This window comes from Nannobrachium achirus, assembly GCF_963921795.1.
Source record: "Nannobrachium achirus genome assembly, chromosome: 1".
In the NCBI taxonomy this organism is placed as follows: Eukaryota; Metazoa; Chordata; class Actinopteri; order Myctophiformes; family Myctophidae; genus Nannobrachium; species Nannobrachium achirus.
In genome coordinates, this window is record NC_137810.1 from 43,995,838 (window position 1) to 44,015,963 (window position 20,126).

At 41.7% G+C, this 20,126-nt stretch overlaps 2 protein-coding genes across 2 annotated transcripts in view; both read left to right on the forward strand.

Annotated features, from left to right (window-relative positions):
- The window catches only part of camsap2a (calmodulin regulated spectrin-associated protein family, member 2a), a 95,376-nt gene extending 93,277 nt beyond the window's left edge, over positions 1-2,099 (forward strand). Inside the window, exons 17-19 of the mRNA XM_080732668.1 lie at positions 358-470; positions 1,201-1,319; positions 1,680-2,099. Of these exons, the coding sequence (XP_080588794.1) occupies positions 358-470; positions 1,201-1,319; positions 1,680-1,988 (541 nt within the window). The 3' untranslated portion in view covers positions 1,989-2,099. The remainder of the gene's footprint in view (positions 1-357; positions 471-1,200; positions 1,320-1,679) is intronic.
- A 6,243-nt stretch (positions 2,100-8,342) lies between these two features.
- On the forward strand, positions 8,343-18,762 carry LOC308288060 (extracellular calcium-sensing receptor-like; the record flags this gene model as incomplete). The annotated part of the gene is made up of 9 exons (XM_080729403.1): positions 8,343-8,855; positions 12,193-12,323; positions 14,262-14,538; positions 15,597-15,813; positions 16,187-16,279; positions 16,459-16,679; positions 17,127-17,354; positions 17,454-17,577; positions 17,849-18,762. 9 exons carry the CDS (start codon positions 8,343-8,345, stop codon positions 18,760-18,762), a joined length of 2,718 nt encoding a protein of 905 aa, XP_080585529.1.
- Between the last annotated feature and the right edge of the window lie 1,364 nt (positions 18,763-20,126).

A 20,126-nucleotide genomic window follows, 5' to 3' on the forward strand; every position in this document is an offset into this window, starting at 1 on the left:
TAAAATGACAAATTAAACATTGGCTAAATTGTCATATTAGAGGCAGAAATTGTGAAAATACTACTACATGCTCACTTGAGAGCATGTAGATCGGCTATTTTCTCAATAGAACCGTGTTATATCTAGTGCCACAACTCTTAGTGCTCGTCAGGGTGGGGGGTCCCCAGTTAAAATATGATTATTTTGGGGGTCGCAGCCTGAAAAGGTTGAGAACCACTGACTTAAAGAACGGTTCCGGTACTGCTGAGTGATCAGGTGAAAAGAGGTGACCTAACTGTGTTTGCGACTGTGCGTGTGTCTGCATGTGTGTGTGTGTGTGTGTATGTGTGTGTGTATGTGTGTGTGTGTGTATTCCAGGCCGGACTCAGCAGATGTCTTCCTGTCTCCCAGTCGCTCCAGTAGCAGGAACGGAGAGAAGGACTGGGAGGTTGCCTCCACCTCCTCCATCACCTCCAACACAGAGTACACTGGTATGCACCTCCATACAGTACAACACAGTCAATAACTTACTCACTCACTGTCTCTGTCTCTCTCTCTCTTTCAACACAGAGTACACTGGTACGCACCTCCATAAAGTACAAGACACTCAATAACTCACTCACTCACTGTCTCTCTCTTTCACAATCTCTCTCTGTCTCTCACCCATCCACTCCCAATTCCATGGCGGCTGCTCCATCTCCTGAACCATCTACTCAACCTGATTACAATCAATAGCAATAACATTGGAGCAAAATGTAGTGATCCCACACTGAACTAAGCATAATCAAGCCAATACTGGAGATGTGGCATAAGGCATGGATTTCTACACAGAGGGCAATTCATTCAACATAAAATGCTGCATTCAGGAGAGATTGGAAAAGGCAATTCTCTTGAATGGTGCCTTCAGGTATGGCATGGAAAGTGGCATTTCTTTCCCCATGCTGCATTCTTGGTCTGGAGAGGGCACTTTTTACACACTGGTAAAAGGGCAGGGGCTCAAGCCCCCTTTGATGTATATATGTGCAGGTTCAGAGCTTACTCCAGAACCATGAGGAGAAATGCTCTAAAGGAAGCACCACCATAAATCATTTATACAAACAGTCAGGAAGGGAGAGCTCATGTCCTTTCTCTGACAGAAAATATAGTTGTTGCCATGACAACTATCTGTTATCTTATTTTATTTATTTTCTTCTTCTTCCATCTGTGTATGTCTCCCTCCAGGTCCCAAGCTGTACAAGGAACCCAGTGCCAAGTCCAACAAGCACATCATCCAGAATGCCATGGCACACTGCTGCCTCGCTGGCAAAGTCAACGAGGGCCCCAAGAACAAGATACTGGAGGTAATGGCTGACTATTATTATTATTATTATTTTTGTATATATTTTTTGTTGTATTTGTTGATTTTATTCAATACACTGAAACAAAATTGCAGAATCACTGAATAACATTATTTCCTCAAATCTCTGGCGAACATGAAATCAACTTCTGATTCTGTGTATGGTATTCATGTGTGATGTGTGCGTGCCGTGGGTGGGTGTGCAAAATCATCTTATCACCATCTGTGGTGTTCAAATGGTATGGTAGTTACTTGAAGATATTTTGACACACACACACACACACACACACACACACACACACACACACAAACACAAACACACACACGATTCTTAGCATCGCTTTCACTTCTGACCTTGTGGCAGGAAATGGAGAAATCGGGGGCCAACAACTTCCTGGTGCTGTTCCGCGACGGAGGCTGCCAGTTCCGCTCCCTCTACACCTACCTCCCCGAGCAGGAGGAGATCACCAAGCTCACCGGCGTCGGCCCCAAGAACATCACGCGCAAGATGATCGACGGCCTGTACAAGTACAACTCGGACAAGAAGCAGTTCAGCCAGATCCCGGCCAAGACCATGTCGGCCAGCGTGGATGCCATCACCATACACGGCCACCTGTGGCACACCAAGAAACCCGCCACGCCCAAGAAAGTGCTGCCTGGAGCCCAGTCCTAATGGACCTCCTATAATGGACCCCTTTGACTTGACTTGACTAAAACCCCCCCCTCCCAATCCCATCCATTTCACCCTCAAACGGAACATTCCCGTTTTTTCAAATTGCACTTCACTGTAAATATCCATGAGATTCAAACACCTGCAAGTGTTCACTCTTTTATTTTTATTTGTGTTAGTTTGTTGCGTTTATTTCCTTGTTTGTTTTAATGGGTTAAATCCAGAGTGTTTCCAGAGAACATGAAAGAGTCTAGTGCGAACAGCCAACTGGACATTAACGAACTTGAGTTATGGAACATTGCTGAACAACTGGAATGTATATTGCTATTTAACAAAAGAAGAAAATGTGTAAATGTCATCACTAATGTGTTTTTAGAGATTGTCTGATCTGAGCTACAATACCGCATGTGAGTGTATGTATGTTGTTTTATTTTCCTTTTGTACGTGCCAAAAGTCAAAAGAAAAGAGAAAGAGTGAATGCAGCCGGATGAGTTCCTTAGTTAAACTGAAGCACTGAATGTTTTCGACTCATTTTTGTACAGGTCGGTTTTCGGTTGTGTGGCCTTATGCTCGTTTCGTTTCAGTTTGTGAGGATGATGAGGTGATTGTAAAGCGGTGTTGAACCTTAGTGAGCCTTTTTTGTATTTGGCAAGAATTCTTTTTTTGTTCCCTTCTCCATTTCTGTGGGTAGAAGACTTTGTTTGTATAGCTAAGGTACGTAAGACTACGTAGGGCCAAACAATGAAAGAATTGCATACAGCTAGTGTTAGTGTTAGCCACACAGTATGTGTGTCCGTGCTCCACAAGAGCCAAGCACTTGCAAAAAGCCCTTTTGACAAAGGTGATTTTTACACAAAAACAAATCTTGTTTTAGGTTATTCTAAGACTGCTGCTCGTTCACAACAGGTTTTGTGAACAAATCGAACAAAACACAGTTCAGTGTTATCTCCTTTGCATTTACTAATGAAGAGTTCTGTTCCAATATGATAATCCATTTTGCATAACAAAACATTATCAGATGATTATCTTTCAGTATAAGAGTCGCCCACCTAGGGCTGAAGTAGGTGATGCTTTGTATCACTTTCGTCAATGTTAGATATTTAATTTTGGAACAAGATTCGTTGAATTGAGTGTACTGCATCATGTGGTTTCTTTGGAATTACGTTTCTGTAAATGTATTTGTCCATTTGCCCACTGGTATAGTTTTTTAATTATGACTAAAATCCCTATACTGTAAGTAACAACCAGGAAATTGCATGACTGATTTCCTTTCTCGCAACAATCAGGACTTTGAGTGTATTTGTTTGGCAGGCACTTCGGTTCTCAAACTCTTAACACTTAAAGGTGTTCTGAGTGATTTATTTTATTCAAATAAGTTTTAAATAGCTCTATATTCCTAGTAGTCATTGCTATAGAGTTCACTAACAGGGGTCTCCCTGTCTCTCCAGCTCTTTAGTAAACAGAAAAAATAAAATAAAAACAAGTCGGGATACCACTGTCATCCATTCAGGAGAGAGAACCCATTTATCAGCAGGTTAGTGGGGTTACTATCAGAATATAGAGCTTTAACTTTTTAATAATAATAAAAAATATCACTTACAGCATCTTTTAAACATCTACATTTCTTGACGGTCAACATTCCTGCATCTGCATAAAGTACTGTGTTCAGCATTCACTTTTTCATTTACAGTCATGGTTAGTTATTTCAACATATCCATGTGTCTACTTTTGGACTAGACACGTCTATTACTGTTGTACACTATTTTAACTCAGCATTCTGTCAATATGCTGTAGGCTAACTAATTAGCCTGCACAACATAATGGACCCTATAGTGTCCCTATCATTCAGGGCATGTCAAAATAGACGATTCTTTCAAAAATAACAGATCTACAAGCTGCCAATGAACTTGTAGAGATCATGGGGCTCTATTTTCGTCCATGCTTTACCCATTATCCCTAAACTCTTTTGCCATTTTTACTATTTTGAAAAATGTGTTTTAATATTGCTGATCTACAAGCTCACAACGTTTCGATGTAGAGGTATTTGAAATGCTTTTAAAAATAGTAAAAAAAAAAAAAAAAAGGACAAAGAGATTTAGCTATAAGGGCTAAGGCATGGACTAAAAATAGCTCATGGTGTACAGGGGGGAAAGGCCCCTGGGAGACCCCAGTTAAATGAAGTATAAGGGATTTAAGTGATATAATTACAATTTAATATAAGCCATATTAAAGCAATTTAATCATGTTTTGTCCAAGACCTTTACACAAGGATGTGCTTAAAATGACTCATCATAATGTATTGTACATTAACTGCAAAAATGACCCTGCTGTATAGAGACTGCCAGGCCTGCCTGCCTTCAGTAGGTCAAAGTCAAATTCAATTTGAATCCCTTTCCTGTTTCTATTAATAAAATGAAAAAGCGCAAGGCAGGGCAAATCTTGTTGCTGCATATACGGGTAGACCTAAATACACTTGTACAATTCGGGTACAATTCAGCCATACGTGTGTGCTCACTGCTCATGGACTCGACTGCGCACACACAAAAATACACCTGCCAACATTGGTGCTTTGTCGTCATACATGGGCTTATATTTATAACCTTGACCAAATGACAAGTTGTACATGTCTTTGAAAAATGCAAACTTGATGGAGTAAAAGAGTTATTTCGCTGTTTTTGAATGGATTTTCCTGCCGGGGGAAAAGCTCTTTTCTTCTGTTTCTTGGCTGTTTAAGGCCAGGTTTGAATGGTGAATTCAACTGTAATGATTAGAACAGTGTACAGTGTGATGATGATGTGTGCTCTCACTGGTTTAGTTCATCAGACGCTGTGCTGTCATTCATTCAACATGCATAAAACATGTTTTACTTCCTTTTTATTTTGCATTGAATAAACTAAGCATGGCCCCTGACTGTGAGGTGTTGTTCATGTTATACATGAATAGGCTACTTTTAGGCTACAAATAGGCTTACCTTTTTAATGTGTCAACAGTGTGCTATATAATGAGATGTTTTACAAGATCTGCCTTGAATTCCAGGCCTAAAACAATGTTGCTGAAGTTGTTAAGGGATGGCCTAATAGGCCTACTAAAAATATATTGACCACAAGAAGTATTTCAAATTAAGCCATTTAAAATTAGGATCCTCTTCTCAAACCTTTTCTGTCAAGGACCCCCAAACAAATATGAAAATATGTTATGCCAAGGAGCCCCGTAATAAGATTTGTGTTGATAAAGGTTTCAAAACCCTGGAGGACCCCACTTTGAGAACCACTGGTGGGTTAAAGGGATAGTTCACCCTCCAAAAAATAGATTTTTTTTCCTATCGATTACTCACCCGGTCACCCCATGGAGACTTGAATTCATGGATTCTTTTGTTTGTTTGTTTTTGTCGCATTCCTAAGCCAATAATTTGGGGAGACTCTTTGTGTCTCCATAGGGAACAAAGCAGGCTCTTTGTGTCTCCTTTGGGAACCACTAGGCTACTGGTCATCAAATTATTGGCTTAGGAATGGGACAAAAAAGTATTTTTTGGTTGAACTATCCCTTTAAGAAGCTTATTTTGGGCGCTTGGGGCGCGTTCTCTCCTCCGCGTCATAGTGCCCATATCCTAGGTGGGGTTGGCAAAAGGGCCTTTCTGTGTGAAAAACTAAAAACAAACTGGGTGAAAAATGGGTAACAAAATCGTGGGTAAAATTTGAAAAATAAATGCAAAATGACAGGCTTATTTTGGTCCAGTCCTCTCACTTGTTGAGTCCTTGGCTGGGTTTTGAAACAGGCAGTTTGACAGATGGACCCATGTGCCCATATGGGCAACACCACCCCACTCTGCTGGCATTGTCTCATTATCAACCCTGTAAAACAGGGGTGTCCAAACATTTTTCAAAGGGGGCCACATTAGACAATATTAAAACACCCAAGGGCCGACTCTATCGCCTGACATAATGTATTTCACATTACCAAATGTAACCAGACATGCAAGGTAGAAGAAAATACAATAAAATAGCTTTTCTTTGACCCCTTCAGAAATAGACAACAGGGAACAAGAAATCCTGACAAATTATACTCTTGTTTGACGGTGCTGGCGGGCTGTTTATAATACAATTTAGGAATGAAGCCTTATGACATGTGTCCTCGGGCCGCATTTGGCCCCCAGGCTGCACTTTGGACACACCTGCTGTAAAATGACTCACCGGTGTCTCTGTTTGGTGTTTCTGCTGAGTTAGCGTTAAATCAATAATTAGTAGCCCAGGCTATCTAATTATAATGAATTCTTCTGACACTAAACCCACTGGTCACTAAAATACTGTATAGTTTATTTTGAAATGTACATTTTTGGGTTGTTTTGTTTCAAGATGTGTTATTGTCGCCAATCCCTCTCGTTACAATAGACAGACCTACAGTATAGCACCCTTGTGTCCCTTTTAATTAATGTTAGTGTGTTTTGAAACAATCTCTGGTGACTCATCTCATCGGTCTTGGAAATTAATTTGATGATGAAACATTAGTTTCATCACCCCTGGGCCAGATGCCAACCTTGGGACACGCCTCACCTGCCTTTGCCAACCAAGCTCACATTTAATTTGTACCCACCTGGGTATAGCCTGGCAAGCCTGCTGTTACCAGATCCCAGAACCAGACGATCAGAGATGTCTGGACACTTCTGAACGCAAGGTAGTTGCAAGAACGCCGGCGAGAGCACAGAGCTACACCCACTGCTTTAGAAACCAATCATATCACCACTCCAATATGAAGGACCGCCCTAAAGCTTTTTGATTGGTTCTGCAATGCTTTTTTTTCCACTCATGTTGTTTCCCCAGATGCCAATTCAGAACTTCTGCTCCAAAAACGCAGTGTGCAATGTTGGTGAAATTGTGCACACAGGACTTGATTCTGATTGGTCAAGTGCTGAAATCAGAGGTCTGATATTCCCTGACAACAGACCGCTCCGCTCTATAACAGACCGCTGCTAATCAAAGACTCAGAGCACCTGCTGCAGTCAAGCTGCATTGCGTGCATCTTGTGCTGTATCCAACATGTCAGCCATTTAAACAAACACACAGCGACATTTAGAACTAAACGTTGCTCTCAAGAATGTTTTTTAAAATATTTTAAGCGAGAAATAGACGACGTAGTATCAGAAAATGGATTCTATCTAATCACCACTTCCTTGTTTTCCAAGGCGACCGTGTCGCGCTGGGGGACGCCCAGCGCGACACTTGTGGAACACTTCCAGCCGTCTGTAAACAAAGAAATACTGTTTTTAGTTTTGAGTCGAATTATTAATTTTATTTAGTAGCCAGGTAATAAGCGGGACAATGAATGGCTCCTTGGTGAATGACATAACATCCCTTCGGCCTGATAACTGAGTTATCAGTCCGTCGGTCTGTTATATATCGTCATTCACCGCGGAGCCATTCATTATCCCTTACATAATTGTGGGCTCGCCTGAAAGGCAAGAACACTATGTTATCTTCATTATAGTCTGTTTTGAAGTTTCCATTATGCTTTGCAGAGCATGACACGTGATGACATAACTCCATTGTGTACCATTAACCAACACGTTACGTTAATATAATGATATATAAACTGCCCCAGACAGTGCCGCGTTCTAAACAACAACTTTATTTCACCATCTAGGCATCAGATTAAATGCTGCATCATTTAGGACCATCTTGTGGCGTGATCTTTGTAGTGCAGTTGCACATTCTATTTTCAGTCTCGGCTGACTCGGTTCCACTCGGTTATCTCGGTGTTCTCACTGTCAGATATCCGGGACCCGGGACATACGATAGCGGCTCCGACACAGCACCGAGGTCACTTCTTGTGAATGGACCCGGACCCGGCTCGGTGCCAGGTCGGATCCCGGGTAATTTTGGTTCTCGGACCTACCTGAAGACCTCTAGTAGGCTATACATTATCTCTATAGTCATGTGATCAAGACGGATCTGTCCAATAGTTTTGGCTAACAAAGTTTGCAGGATTGGTCAGTTTTTAACAAAATGCCTCAAATCATGAACGCAGCTTCGAATGCAGCATCGATGAGGACCTCCTAGCAATCGACAGTTATGTCAGTGCTGTTAAGAGACATGTGTGAAGCAACAAGAGATGGCACTCAGGTTGGCCCTGAAAAATACTTTTTGTTTTATGAAAAAGCATCCACAATGGGCACAACGGGTTGATGAAACAGCCAGAGAAATAAGAACTTTGTTAGCATCTTTGCTAACCAACAAGCCTGAACCAGTCACTCTAGTTTGCCCTGCATCCCAGCCTGCTCTCCTGTCTGCTACTTCCTGGCCTACTAGCCTCCAGTTGGCTAGCGACCAGCCAACTCCAACTCCTTCGGTTCGACTTGGGTTCATGAGCCTGGAACCCATCAGTCCAGACCCTGTGCTCCCTCAACCCCAGGCCACCAGGAGAAGGCGTGGTCGCTCCCACCGCCACCAGTGCGTCCAGATGTCCTCACTGCCTCCCAATGCACCAGAGGCCATGCTTCAGCCCAGCGCCAGAGAGATTCAGCCTCCGCCCAGCGATGCCAAGATGCTGCCACAGCTCGGCGCCACAGAGATCCTGCCCTCACAACATGGCACCACAGAGGTCCTACCCTTGCAGCTCGGCACCACAGCTCGGCACCACAGAGGTCCTGCCCTCCCAGCGCCCCAGAACCCAGCACCTCAGAGCCCAGCACCACAGAGCCTGTTTCACCCAGCGGCCCACAGACTGTGCGCCGCAACGCCCCTGTGCCGCCCAGCGGCCCACATACTGAGCCCACCCGCCCTTTTGTTCCCCGGTCTGGCCCTCAGTTACCACAGACTGTTACCTCTGGTGGACCAACCAGCCCGTTGGTCACTCTACCCGTCTGTTTATCCGCCTGTATCCCAGTTTGTATGTCTGCATGTCTATCTGCCAGTTGGCTTGTACATTTGTCTAATACCCAGTCCTCTAGCCCAAAGTCTAATCCGTTTACTCAGATATCGTGTCAGACTGCTTGTTGGTCTGCCTGTCAATCAGTTTGTCATTTGTCTGTCTTTGGGTTTGTCTTACTTTGTGCCTATGTGCTTGTCTACATGTCTGTATGCATGTCTCCCCATCTGCCTTTCTATTTGACTTTTTGCCATGAAGACCCAGTTCAATGTTTTTGTTCTGACTTATGATGCCAGTCCAATGTGCCCCGGTTTCCCTCCGTCCGACTCCCCTCCACCCACCCTGCTTGGCATTTTTACTTAGTTTAGTTTTGGGATATCTGACTGGGATCCATCCTTTAAAGGGGGGTACTGTCATGTATTGTCAGGTTTGTACCTTTATTGTGTAGTGATGTCCTAGTGTTTCCTGTTTTACCGTGTAACTGTTACCTGTCTTGTCACACCTCACTGATTAGTCATGTTCACCACCTGTGTATTGTTAGTCTTTCAGCCAATCATGTCTAGTCAGCGTCTATTTAAACCTCCCTGTGTTCAGTCTTCAGTGTTCCCTTGTCCAGATAATAGGAAAACATCAGAATGGTCTATGCGAGGGTTGTCAAGAAGAAGAGACAATAGAGCGTGTGTTAATGTTTTGCAGAAGCTATGAGATAGAGAGGGAGACATTGAGGGATAAAATGAGGGAATTAGAAGAACAGGAAGGTACTATAAAGAGTTTGTTAAAAAATGGAGAATAGAAAACGTGGGAGTGTTAATCGATTTTTTAAGAGAAACAGGATTATTTGATAGAATATAGAACAAAAAGGATGTGTGAATGAGTGTGCTTGAGTTTGTTAAGTCTGGTTCATGAAAATGGACCAGAGGGGTGCGGTAATGCACCGGATATACTGGATGCCAACTGCCGTTAAAAACCAAAAAGAAGAAGAATAAGTGTTCCCTTGTCGGGTTATAGTCCATGTTGCTGTGTGGTCCACGTAACCTTGCTGTAAGCCTGTTTATCATAATGTCTTCTGTGAGTGTGTCTTTCCCCTAGTTTAGCATTTCCCAGTATAGTTTAGTGTCCCAGTCTACTTCCTTGTGTTTCCTGCTTATAGTTAATAAATCACTATTGATCAACTTCATCTGCCTGCCTGCTACTGGGTCCTCCACTTCTGGCTCACACCATCACAATATGAATATTCAAATCATCCAAAAAACACGCAAATCTGTAAACATGTGATCAAGACGAATCTGTTTGATTTTTCATATTCAATCGATCCTGATGCCTAAGATTGACATCTAAAGTTTGCAGGTGGTCCGTTTTGAACACAGTGTTCGATTGTGGTGAAAGTTTGCAACACATTTAACATTGCCCTTTGTTCTTTTTCTTAAACTACAGTTGTCCAAACCACGCAAATTAGAACACATTATCTCTAGTCAAGTGATCGAGAAAGGATCTGTCCGATTTTTTTTTCAGACCTTTGATTGGCGAATGCCGAACATTGCTGGCCCACAATGACCTGACCTGGTGGAGACCTGTGATCTGAGGAGCATTTATTTTTTCTAGTTAGTGTGGTTGCTAATAATAGGCAACACTTTTGTTCTAGGTCCAAGAACTTTTATGCCAGCCAAAGTGAACCTGTTTTTTTTGTTAACCTTTTAACTCAAATTATCTGGGTTGTAAGGCCAGATATCTTGGACAATCTTGCCCAATCAGACTGTGTGTGTGTGTGTGTGTGTGTGTGTGTGTGTGTATATATATATATAATTAACCTTTTTCTGACCTCTGATTGGACATTATATTAAAAAAAAGAGAGAAGAGAAAAAAGGAGAAAAAAGAAGCGCTGAAAAATACAGTATCCGGCCTTAAAACCTAGATAACATCACTCAAAGGTTTACAAGTTTACATGACAGGAGTGACATCAGAAGAAGTGACATCACATGACATATAAATACAAGATAGAATTCAAGAAGGGAACTTTCTATTAAACCCATGGATTACAAGTGTGCAAATGGAGAGAATGATGTGCTTGGACCTGAAGTCTAGTGGCCGTGGAACACCAATGCACCTGGTGGTTGTTGTCTTAGTACTCGGGGACCCACAGGCCCAAAAGCTCAAGGAAAAGGGTTGAACCTGTGTGTACTTATTTGTGATTGTTCTATTCATATGGTTAATAAGGTAAACAGAACGAGAGGTCAGCCTATTTCTAATTCTTTTCAGCATTCTTCATAGTCATTCCACACAAAGTATGATTAAAATCAAACCCAAATCAAAGGATCTTGTTGACCTATAGTAGAGGCCCTAGGATTTATTTATTTTTCTAGTTTGGGTTTTTGGCATCCATATGACCTCTAATATAAAGATGTCGATGATCCCAAGAAAAAAAGTTGTCCCAAGTGTGTTATTTCCAATGATTTATGAGACTATAGATGCACTATTGTAGTGGTCTCATACAGCTAGACACAGTACATGGGGCCCTATTATGATCCAGGTCTTATGCCTTATGCCTTAACTTCTTTACCTTTTTTTCACTATTTATTATTCAAAAGCTGATCTACATCTGCACGTTGTGAACCTGCAGATCAGCTATTTGAAATATTTAAAAAACAAAAACAAAATAGTAAAAAAAGGCAAAGAAGTTAAGGCATAAGGCATAAGACCTGGATCATAATAGGGCCCATGGTCTCATACAGTGGTCTCATACAGATATAAATACAGTAAAGTATTGACGTGACAGCTCAAGGGACCATTTAGAAAACGGCGATGGCCGTTTAGGTACAGTCTTCAGCCCCTTTCTCCACAAGGTAGCATGACAAGGTTGGTCCCATTGGAAACCAGAGGTTGTCTAAAATCAAATGGTATCCCAGCGTTTGAGCCAGCAATCCGCAAATTGCACCTTTCTAGTTGTTGTTGTTGTTGTTGTTCAAATAATAGCTTACTGTACACAGTGGACAAATTGTTGCTAATGGCCATGGTGAGGACCTGGACAAACAAACACAACGTTATTTTGATATGAAAGCATTGCTAATGTATTGCTACTTCTTGCTTCTGTCCAGCTGGGTGTTGTGAAAGATTACGTAATGCCATAAGGTGGCACAGGGCCCTCCCCTGTGCCACCTTATGGCATTACGTACAGAACTGTGTATAAAACTTAGCAACTGGACAATGGATTTTAGAGAGGGGGGAGGGTGTCAGACAGAGGAGGACAGTCATGAGGACCTCTCAAGTCGCACACCTGTTTTCATTTATGATATTGTTCTCTTCCTTCTCTCCTTTGTCTTCCTCATCTTCCTCTTCTTGTGAGTTACAGGCACAGTTTAACCTCAACAGAATGTACAAGGCTGGAGACGTGCTTCTGGGTGGTTTGTTTTTCGTCCACATTGCCTCTGTGTTTCCCGAGCAGTCTTTCACCTCCAAGGAACAGGATCCCACGTGCTATCGGTTAGTATCACAAACAGCAAGCAAGAGAAAAATGACCTTGTTTTGATATAACATGATGATTTAGTCGATGCTGTATATTGCTGTATTTTTCTAATTGAAAGCTTTGTATGTTTCAAAAAAGAAAGGAACCTGTGTTCTTGATGAATCCATTGCAGTTATTATTTAGTCACAAGCTGTTGCTATTAATACAGCACTTTTCATTAGTTCAATATTCTTATAACCCAAAGACACACTTCACTACTTTGCATTTGATGTTTTTTTTTTTGTGACCCGATTTTTATTAGGGAGGGGTCGTTTTTTATTGAGGGGTGTTACTGGAGAAAATGTATAAGTCCTTTTATAAAATGCCATGACCCTCCCTCTCAATTGGGGGAAAATCAATGACCCTCCCCAAGCATTAAAATAAAAAAGATTGACCCTCCCCTACAACATGATATTTACAACAGTAAAATTATGCCTAAAACCTAAACTTGGGTGGGCATTGCAAATTTTATTTTCTTTCTTTCTTTTTTTACTGTAAATAATTAGGATTTTTTTTTTTTGGGTTAAAAACGGGTGCGGGCGGCAGCAGCAATGAACAATAATGAATAGGCTAATATGATGCATTGAGATCCCAGCTGCACTTTATCCCAAAAACACATTTCCAAATATAAACTAACACACCCTCCAAACTAAAGTAACACACAGTGAGTAGCCTACTGCTGCTAGTGTAAAAGTCAACGTGGACATCACAAAAAAGGTGAGAATTTCTCACAGGTTGAGAACAGGTTATTTGACATCTAGGTTACAGATAAAACCGTTGACACATATGCACAACAAAGAAAAGGCTTGTAACAGCTGCCATTCATTTTGTGCTGTTGATTGCCTGTGATAAAATCTGGGTCAAATGCGGATTTTCAACGAGCGGTCGTTATTTATTTATTTTTAGCACCATTTCACTTTTTACTTTAGGGAGGGGGATACAGTTCTGACAACCATTGTTGCTGCCTTACACAGCTCTCCATTGTTTTAGGAAAATACATTGTAGTATAAACAAATGCAGCCACTTCAGTTCATTCACTAACTGCAGTGACTGTGGGGCATTTCTAGGGATGGCACCCAGGGTTTGTCATTAAATGAAGCAGAAGGCTGTTGACAATGGTTGCATAAGTGCTTGTACCTCTGGAGCCATTGTTTGCTTTTGAAAAATTGCATGACCCTCCCTTGAATTCAAAGTGAAATCAGCAGACCCTCCCCAGGACTGAAATTAAAATAGCATGACCCTCCCCTATTTTCCTCCAGGGGGTGCTTTTCACTGCCCCCCTTTCACAACATATTTGGGCGGTGAATACAGTATTCATTTTGGACATTATGCAGGGTACAGATGCTGATAAGAAAACCAAAAACAAGAAAAATACATCCACAGATCACGTCCTGCCTCTTATATCTCTTGCATGTTGCATGTTTGTGTGCAGGGCCATCCTCTCCCCACTTTCTCCTTCTTCCCTCCCCCTGAAACCCGCCATGCCCCTGGTTCCAACATGACACAACCTACTAGACATTACAATGGATTGACAATTTACATCATTGTCTATATAAGGCTGGTGGCAAAAAACAAAAACACAAAATACCTTGTTTCACAGTTCATAATTGTGCCTTGATCCTTTCTATAGCAAGTGTGAGTGCATCAATAGATTGCCTTTTTGCCCCATTTGCATTTGATGTTAATACTTGCAAAAAACTACCGATCTACAAGCTGCTATTGGAGACAACACGTTGCGTGCGGAAGTCTCGTGAGCTTATAGATCGGCTACTTGCTTTGTGTGACACTGACAGTGGTAGCTCAAATTAAGGCGTTGATTTGTGTATTAAACAAAATCACGAAAAGTTTCTTCAGCAACGATTAATCATAAGTTACGGTGTAATTCTGTGTGTTAGTGTTCACCCTTCTGGATTCAGGATGTCCCAGACAATGGCGTTTGCCATCGATGAGATCAACAGAAACCCGAGCCTGCTGCCTAATGTGACTCTAGGATACAGCATCTATGACACCTGTTTCACGCTTGGAGTTGCACTCTCTGCTGTGATGTCACTGCTCAGTGGGAGAGAGCAGCACTTTACACTGGATGAGAGCTGTGGCGGCTCCCCTCCTCCAGTGCTCGGCATTGTGGGCCCTTCTACCTCAAAAAGTTCTGTTGCCGTCTCTAGAATATTAGGTTTGTACACAGTGCCCATGGTAAGTTTCCTTCTTGAATTCCACTTTTACCATGGCCTAGTTTGTATGCTTTTTGGTATATTTGCAAATCTAAAATATGATAAATAATATATTATTTGGTACTTTTCTAGTTTGAAAAACATATCGTCATTGCTGTCAGGGAGAAACCTTGTGTCTCCATATTTCAAATTTTAATGTTTATTAGATTTCTATTTTTTATTAATGGCCTATTTCTTCATCTTCGTCTTGGACCAAAGTGGCAGAAACAGCTACTCAAAAAGGTCACAACGCATCCCAATGTGACACGTTGTGAGCTTATAGATGTGCTTATTTATAGATTATTTGCTCTTAGTACATAAAACACATAAATATATTATATATATATAGGCATATATATATATATATATATATATATATATATTGTATTATTACAGTATTACAGAACAGATGTGTTGTGTTTTTTGTTTTCAGATAAGTTACTTTGCTGCCTGTTCCTGTCTCAGTGACTTGACTCAATTCCCATCCTTCTTTAGAACAATGCCAAGTAGGACCTTCGAGGTGTGTGTTTGGGTGTATGTCTGTGTGCGTGCATACTTTCGTGTGCACATGAGTGTGTGGGTCTGTGAATAATATGTGTGCATACGTGTATGTGGTATGTGCATACGTGTATGTGGTATGTGCATACGTATGTGTGTGTGTGTGTGTGTGTGTGTGTGTGTGTGTGTGTGTGTGTGTTTAAAAAAAAACATTCATGGTATTCTTTAAAACTTTGATTGTGATGCAGATCAATAGAATCTTGAAGTATGCTACGTTAGTTCCATGAATCCAATCCAGAACATAAATGATTTATTGATCATTAAAAAAAAAAGAAAAAGCTGTGAAAATGTGGCCCACCTTTCTGACCACTCTGGAAAAGGTGGGGAACTAATCCCAGTTGTACTATTGCTACTAAAGCATTAAAAGACACGATTAGACCTTTTCTGTTGTAGAATCTACGTAGGAGATTTACTGATTTACCACTACTGTATATGTGACTAATCTAACCTAAGTCCTTATCCCTCCATTCTTTATCCAATCAGGTGCGAGCTATACTCCAGATTATGAGGCACTTTGAGTGGACCTGGGTAGGACTGTTGTTTAGTGATGATGAAGCTGGACGTGATGCTGCCCTGTTATTCCAGTCTGACCTGGACCAGTCTGGTCTGGGTTGTGTGGCTTATGCAGAGGCTCTGCCCTTTAACAATGACCTGGCTAAACTCCAGAGGATCGTCACTGTGATGAAGACGTCCACAGCGCGTGTGGTCATTGTATTTGGATATGGGACCTATTATCATAATGTCGTCAGGGAGGTTTGTGTTACGATACAATTCAGGGATTAAAAATTCAGGGGAATCTAAAATGAGAATATATTGTTTAAGTATGAACATAAGTGAACATAAATTGCAATTCAGCTGTATGTATGTACTGTATGTACTGTAGGTACAGTATGTATGTATGTATGTATGTATGTATGTACAGTACGAATTAACGTCTTCCTGGGGTCATATATATATATATATATATATATATATATATATATATATATATATATATATAATGTAAATATTTTATCAACAGGTGGTAAAGCAGAATGTCAGAGGTCTGCAATGGATTTCATCTGCCACCTCAGGCTGGACGGGAGACCCTACCCTCACGGCTCCTCACAACCTGCCCTACCTGAGAGGCATGCTGGGTATGGCCATCCGCCGTGGAGAGATACCAGGTCTCAAGGACTTCTTGTTGAAAATACGTCCCGACAATGACATAGTAAGTATGTTGTCTAATTTTGTATTTAAGCTCTTTTTTTTATATCCAAATTACATCTACATTACATGTTGTTTCCTCAGGTGAGGCTGTTCTGGGAGCAGACATTTCAATGTAAATTTGCACCCCTTCCGTCAGGTTGGGGGGATGCTGGTGGAAGGGTGTGTACTGGACAAGAGGACCTGGCAACAGTAGACACACCAATGCTGGATGTGTCTGACCTCAGATCAGTTTATAATATATACAAGGCTGTGTATGCCATGGCCCACGCCCTCCATGACATGTTGCAATGTGTGCCAGGAAGAGGGCCTTTCACCGGGCACAGCTGTTCCAGTTTGCAGACAATACAGCCATGGCAGGTGGGATATTAATTCAGTTGACCTGCAAATGTTTCTAGTATTTTATGGTATTGAACGCTGAGCTGTAGTCAATGAATCAAAGCCACTTTAGGCTAAGACATTTTTGCTCATCTGGAGCAATAAGGGGTTCAGCATCTTGCTCAAGGACACTTCGACACTAACTCGGGGGGAGCCTGAGATCAAACTGGGAACCTTCTGGTTTACGCAGGAAATAAAGAATGGATTGGATTTGGGACACACCCAAACCACATGTATGAATGTAAGGGGTAGCGCAGGTGTTTTCGTGATAAGGCTGGTGTTGGAAGATAGCAACTCGGCCACAGTAACGCCCTTGTGGCATGCTAAATTCCCAAATAGTGGGTACTGTGACCTGGGCGCAAAATAGGGCCCTTAAGTAGGTTTTTAAAGTCTCTTGCACTTCATGATTGTGCTCATCACTATTTTCAGCTTCTCTATTACCTGGAAAATGTCAACTTCACCACATCTACTGGTGATCCTGTATCATTTGATGAGAACGGTGACGCTTTACCAATCTTTGATATTCTGAACTTGGCGTGGCTTCCTGATGGAAGCGCAAAGATTCACTATGTAGGTGATGTCAAGAAGTCAGCCTCCGGAGATGAAATACTCATCCTTGATGAAGACAGAATCTTCTGGAACTTTGAATCCGCAAAAGTAATTTCATCTTTCTAAAATATGTAATATTGAGCTCATGATGAAAATGTAATTTAGTTTAGAGTGAAATTGATCACTGTTGCTTTCCTTCCTTTGCAGCCTCCTCGGTCAGTGTGCAGTGAGAGCTGTTCTCCTGGAACCCGTGTGGCCAGAAGGAAAGGAGAACCCGTTTGCTGCTTTGACTGCATTGCTTGTTCTGAGGGAGAGATCAGCAATGAGACTGGTAGGTTTACATTACTAGATCCAGACCCAAACTACTAGAAGACTAGAGACTTAACAGCTTAAAGCTTTCAAACGATTACCAACAGTCGGGGCTCTTATTTTCGTTGGAATGTGTCTAAAAGTACGACATTTGGTCCAGATTTAACCAGGGCATCCTTTAATGATTTGGCTTAGACTCCTGAGCTGGCAACCAGTGCTGGCAACACTTTACATAGCACTCTCTATTTAAACTTTTCCTCTGTGTTAACTCTTCCTCTAACTCCTCCCGTCAGATTCTACGGAGTGCACCGATTGTCCAGAGGGCTTCTGGTCCAGTCCCCAGCGTGACCACTGTGTCCCCAAGAGCGTGGAGTTCCTCTCCTACCACGAGCCTCTGGGTATCGCCTTGACAACCATTGCATTGCTGGGCACGCTCAACTGTGCCATTGTCCTGGGAATCTTCGTCTACCATCGAGACACGCCCATGGTGCGCGCCAACAACTCGGAACTCAGCTTCCAGCTATTGCTGTCACTCAAACTATGTTTCTTGTGCTCCCTGCTGTTCATTGGTCGTCCCAGAATGTGGACCTGCCAGCTGAGACATGCAATATTTGGGATCACCTTTGTGCTGTCTGTCTCGTCTATCTTGGTAAAGACTATGGTGGTGTTGGCCGTGTTCAAGGCCTCCAAGCCTGGAGGAGCCAACATTATGAGGTTTTTCGGTGCTGTGCAGCAGAGAGGAACAGTCCTGGCTCTTACATCCATTCAGGCAGCAATCTGCGTAGCTTGGCTCGTTTCTGCCTCACCAACTCCTCATAAAAACACACAATACCACAGTGATAAGATAGTCTATGAGTGTGAAGTGGGATCAACAGCTGGTTTTGCAGTGTTGCTGGGTTATATTGGATTACTGGCGCTCCTCAGCTTCATCCTGGCATTCATGGCCAGGAATCTTCCAGACAACTTCAACGAAGCCAAGTTAATCACCTTCAGTATGTTGATTTTCTGTGCCGTGTGGATAGCCTTCATCCCGGCATATGTCAGCTCTCCGGGCAAATATGCAGATGTAGTGGAGGTCTTTGCTATTTTAGCATCTAGTTTTGGCCTTTTGGTGGCGCTGTTTGGACCAAAGTGTTATATAATAATTTTGAAACCTGAGAGAAACACTAAGAAGTCCATCATGAGTCGAGGTGTCACCAAGGTGTAGATGCAGAAATTCTGTGATAATTCATGTTCTTTGTATTTAACAATATGTATCATATATTTGATTTATTGCTAACCTTGTTAGGAAATGCTTCAGTTTTCTACCAGATTAAACTAAATCCAGTCACAGATGCAAACATCTATTTTCTATCATGAATAACATGAATAAAATTGGTGAAAAGTTGGTTGTACTCCCTGTGTGTATAAACAAGAACAATTTGCACCTCTTCATTATTTGTGGGTCAAAGAGCTACAGCTGTAAGATTTTAAAATGGTCAAAAATATACTATTTTTTATTCTCAACATCCTTTTTGTGGCCTCTGGTTTCAAAGCAGCTTTGTGTGATATTTTCATGGTCAAAAGACTCGAAAACATTATTCTCTGCGCAAAGGTTTCATAACCAACCAAAGTGCACGTGACTGGCATCAATGTAGATTGTTCAAAGCATGTGTTCAACTGTTGGCTCAACTCTATGTTCCCACACTGGGCGAAAAGAGCAAGAATCCCAAAATATCTCATTTGAATTTGGACTTGAAATATGGTTACAGGTCGTATCAATACAGTATCCTGAGCTAAAATACACCTGGTGTTTGGACTTGATATATGGTTACAGGTCGTATCAATACATTGGATGAATTATGAATGATCTCCAAAAATGACAGCTGTCCATTTCTGATGAGATATTTTAGACACTGATTAGAGTTATTTTCCGAATATGGCATGTGGTCATATAAAGTATCTGGGATGAGATTAACTCCATATTCTAGCAAGAATAAGTGGTCCCATTCTTGAGTTCGATATGCTCCGAACATGAAATGTATTTCACTTGCTGTTCAGAGATTATCCAATCCGGATATCATCATACATGACTCATATCTGGTAATATTCGGTCAACGATATCTTGGGATTCTTGGTCTTTTTGCGCAGTGCCATACCATTGCTTCCCACTATGGTCTGAATGCAACTACACTACAGGTCTTTGGCTTGATGAGTGGTGAGTCTTACAACTTGTTAATGAGAGTAGTGACTAAAAGGTATATAATAATATGGTGCCTCCAGACTTCTCAAGTGGCCATTCTCCTGGTTAACACTGAGGTGTGAGAAACTGAACCAATTTCTCCACAACTAAATTAGAGTACAGAAGTACCCTACTACCCCTTTTCATTGGGACACTAAGGTCAAGGTTCAAGTTCAAGCACTCAGCTTTGCTGGTCGGAGTGCAGACATAATATGAGAGAGTAGTGAACAGAACATTGTGCAGTGCGTGTCTTACGGTAGCTCCCTCGCTCCATTCTTGGTGTGGTGTGATTACACTGTGCACATGTTGGATTGTTTGATGAAAGCTGCAAAGCCGATGTCCACATTTCT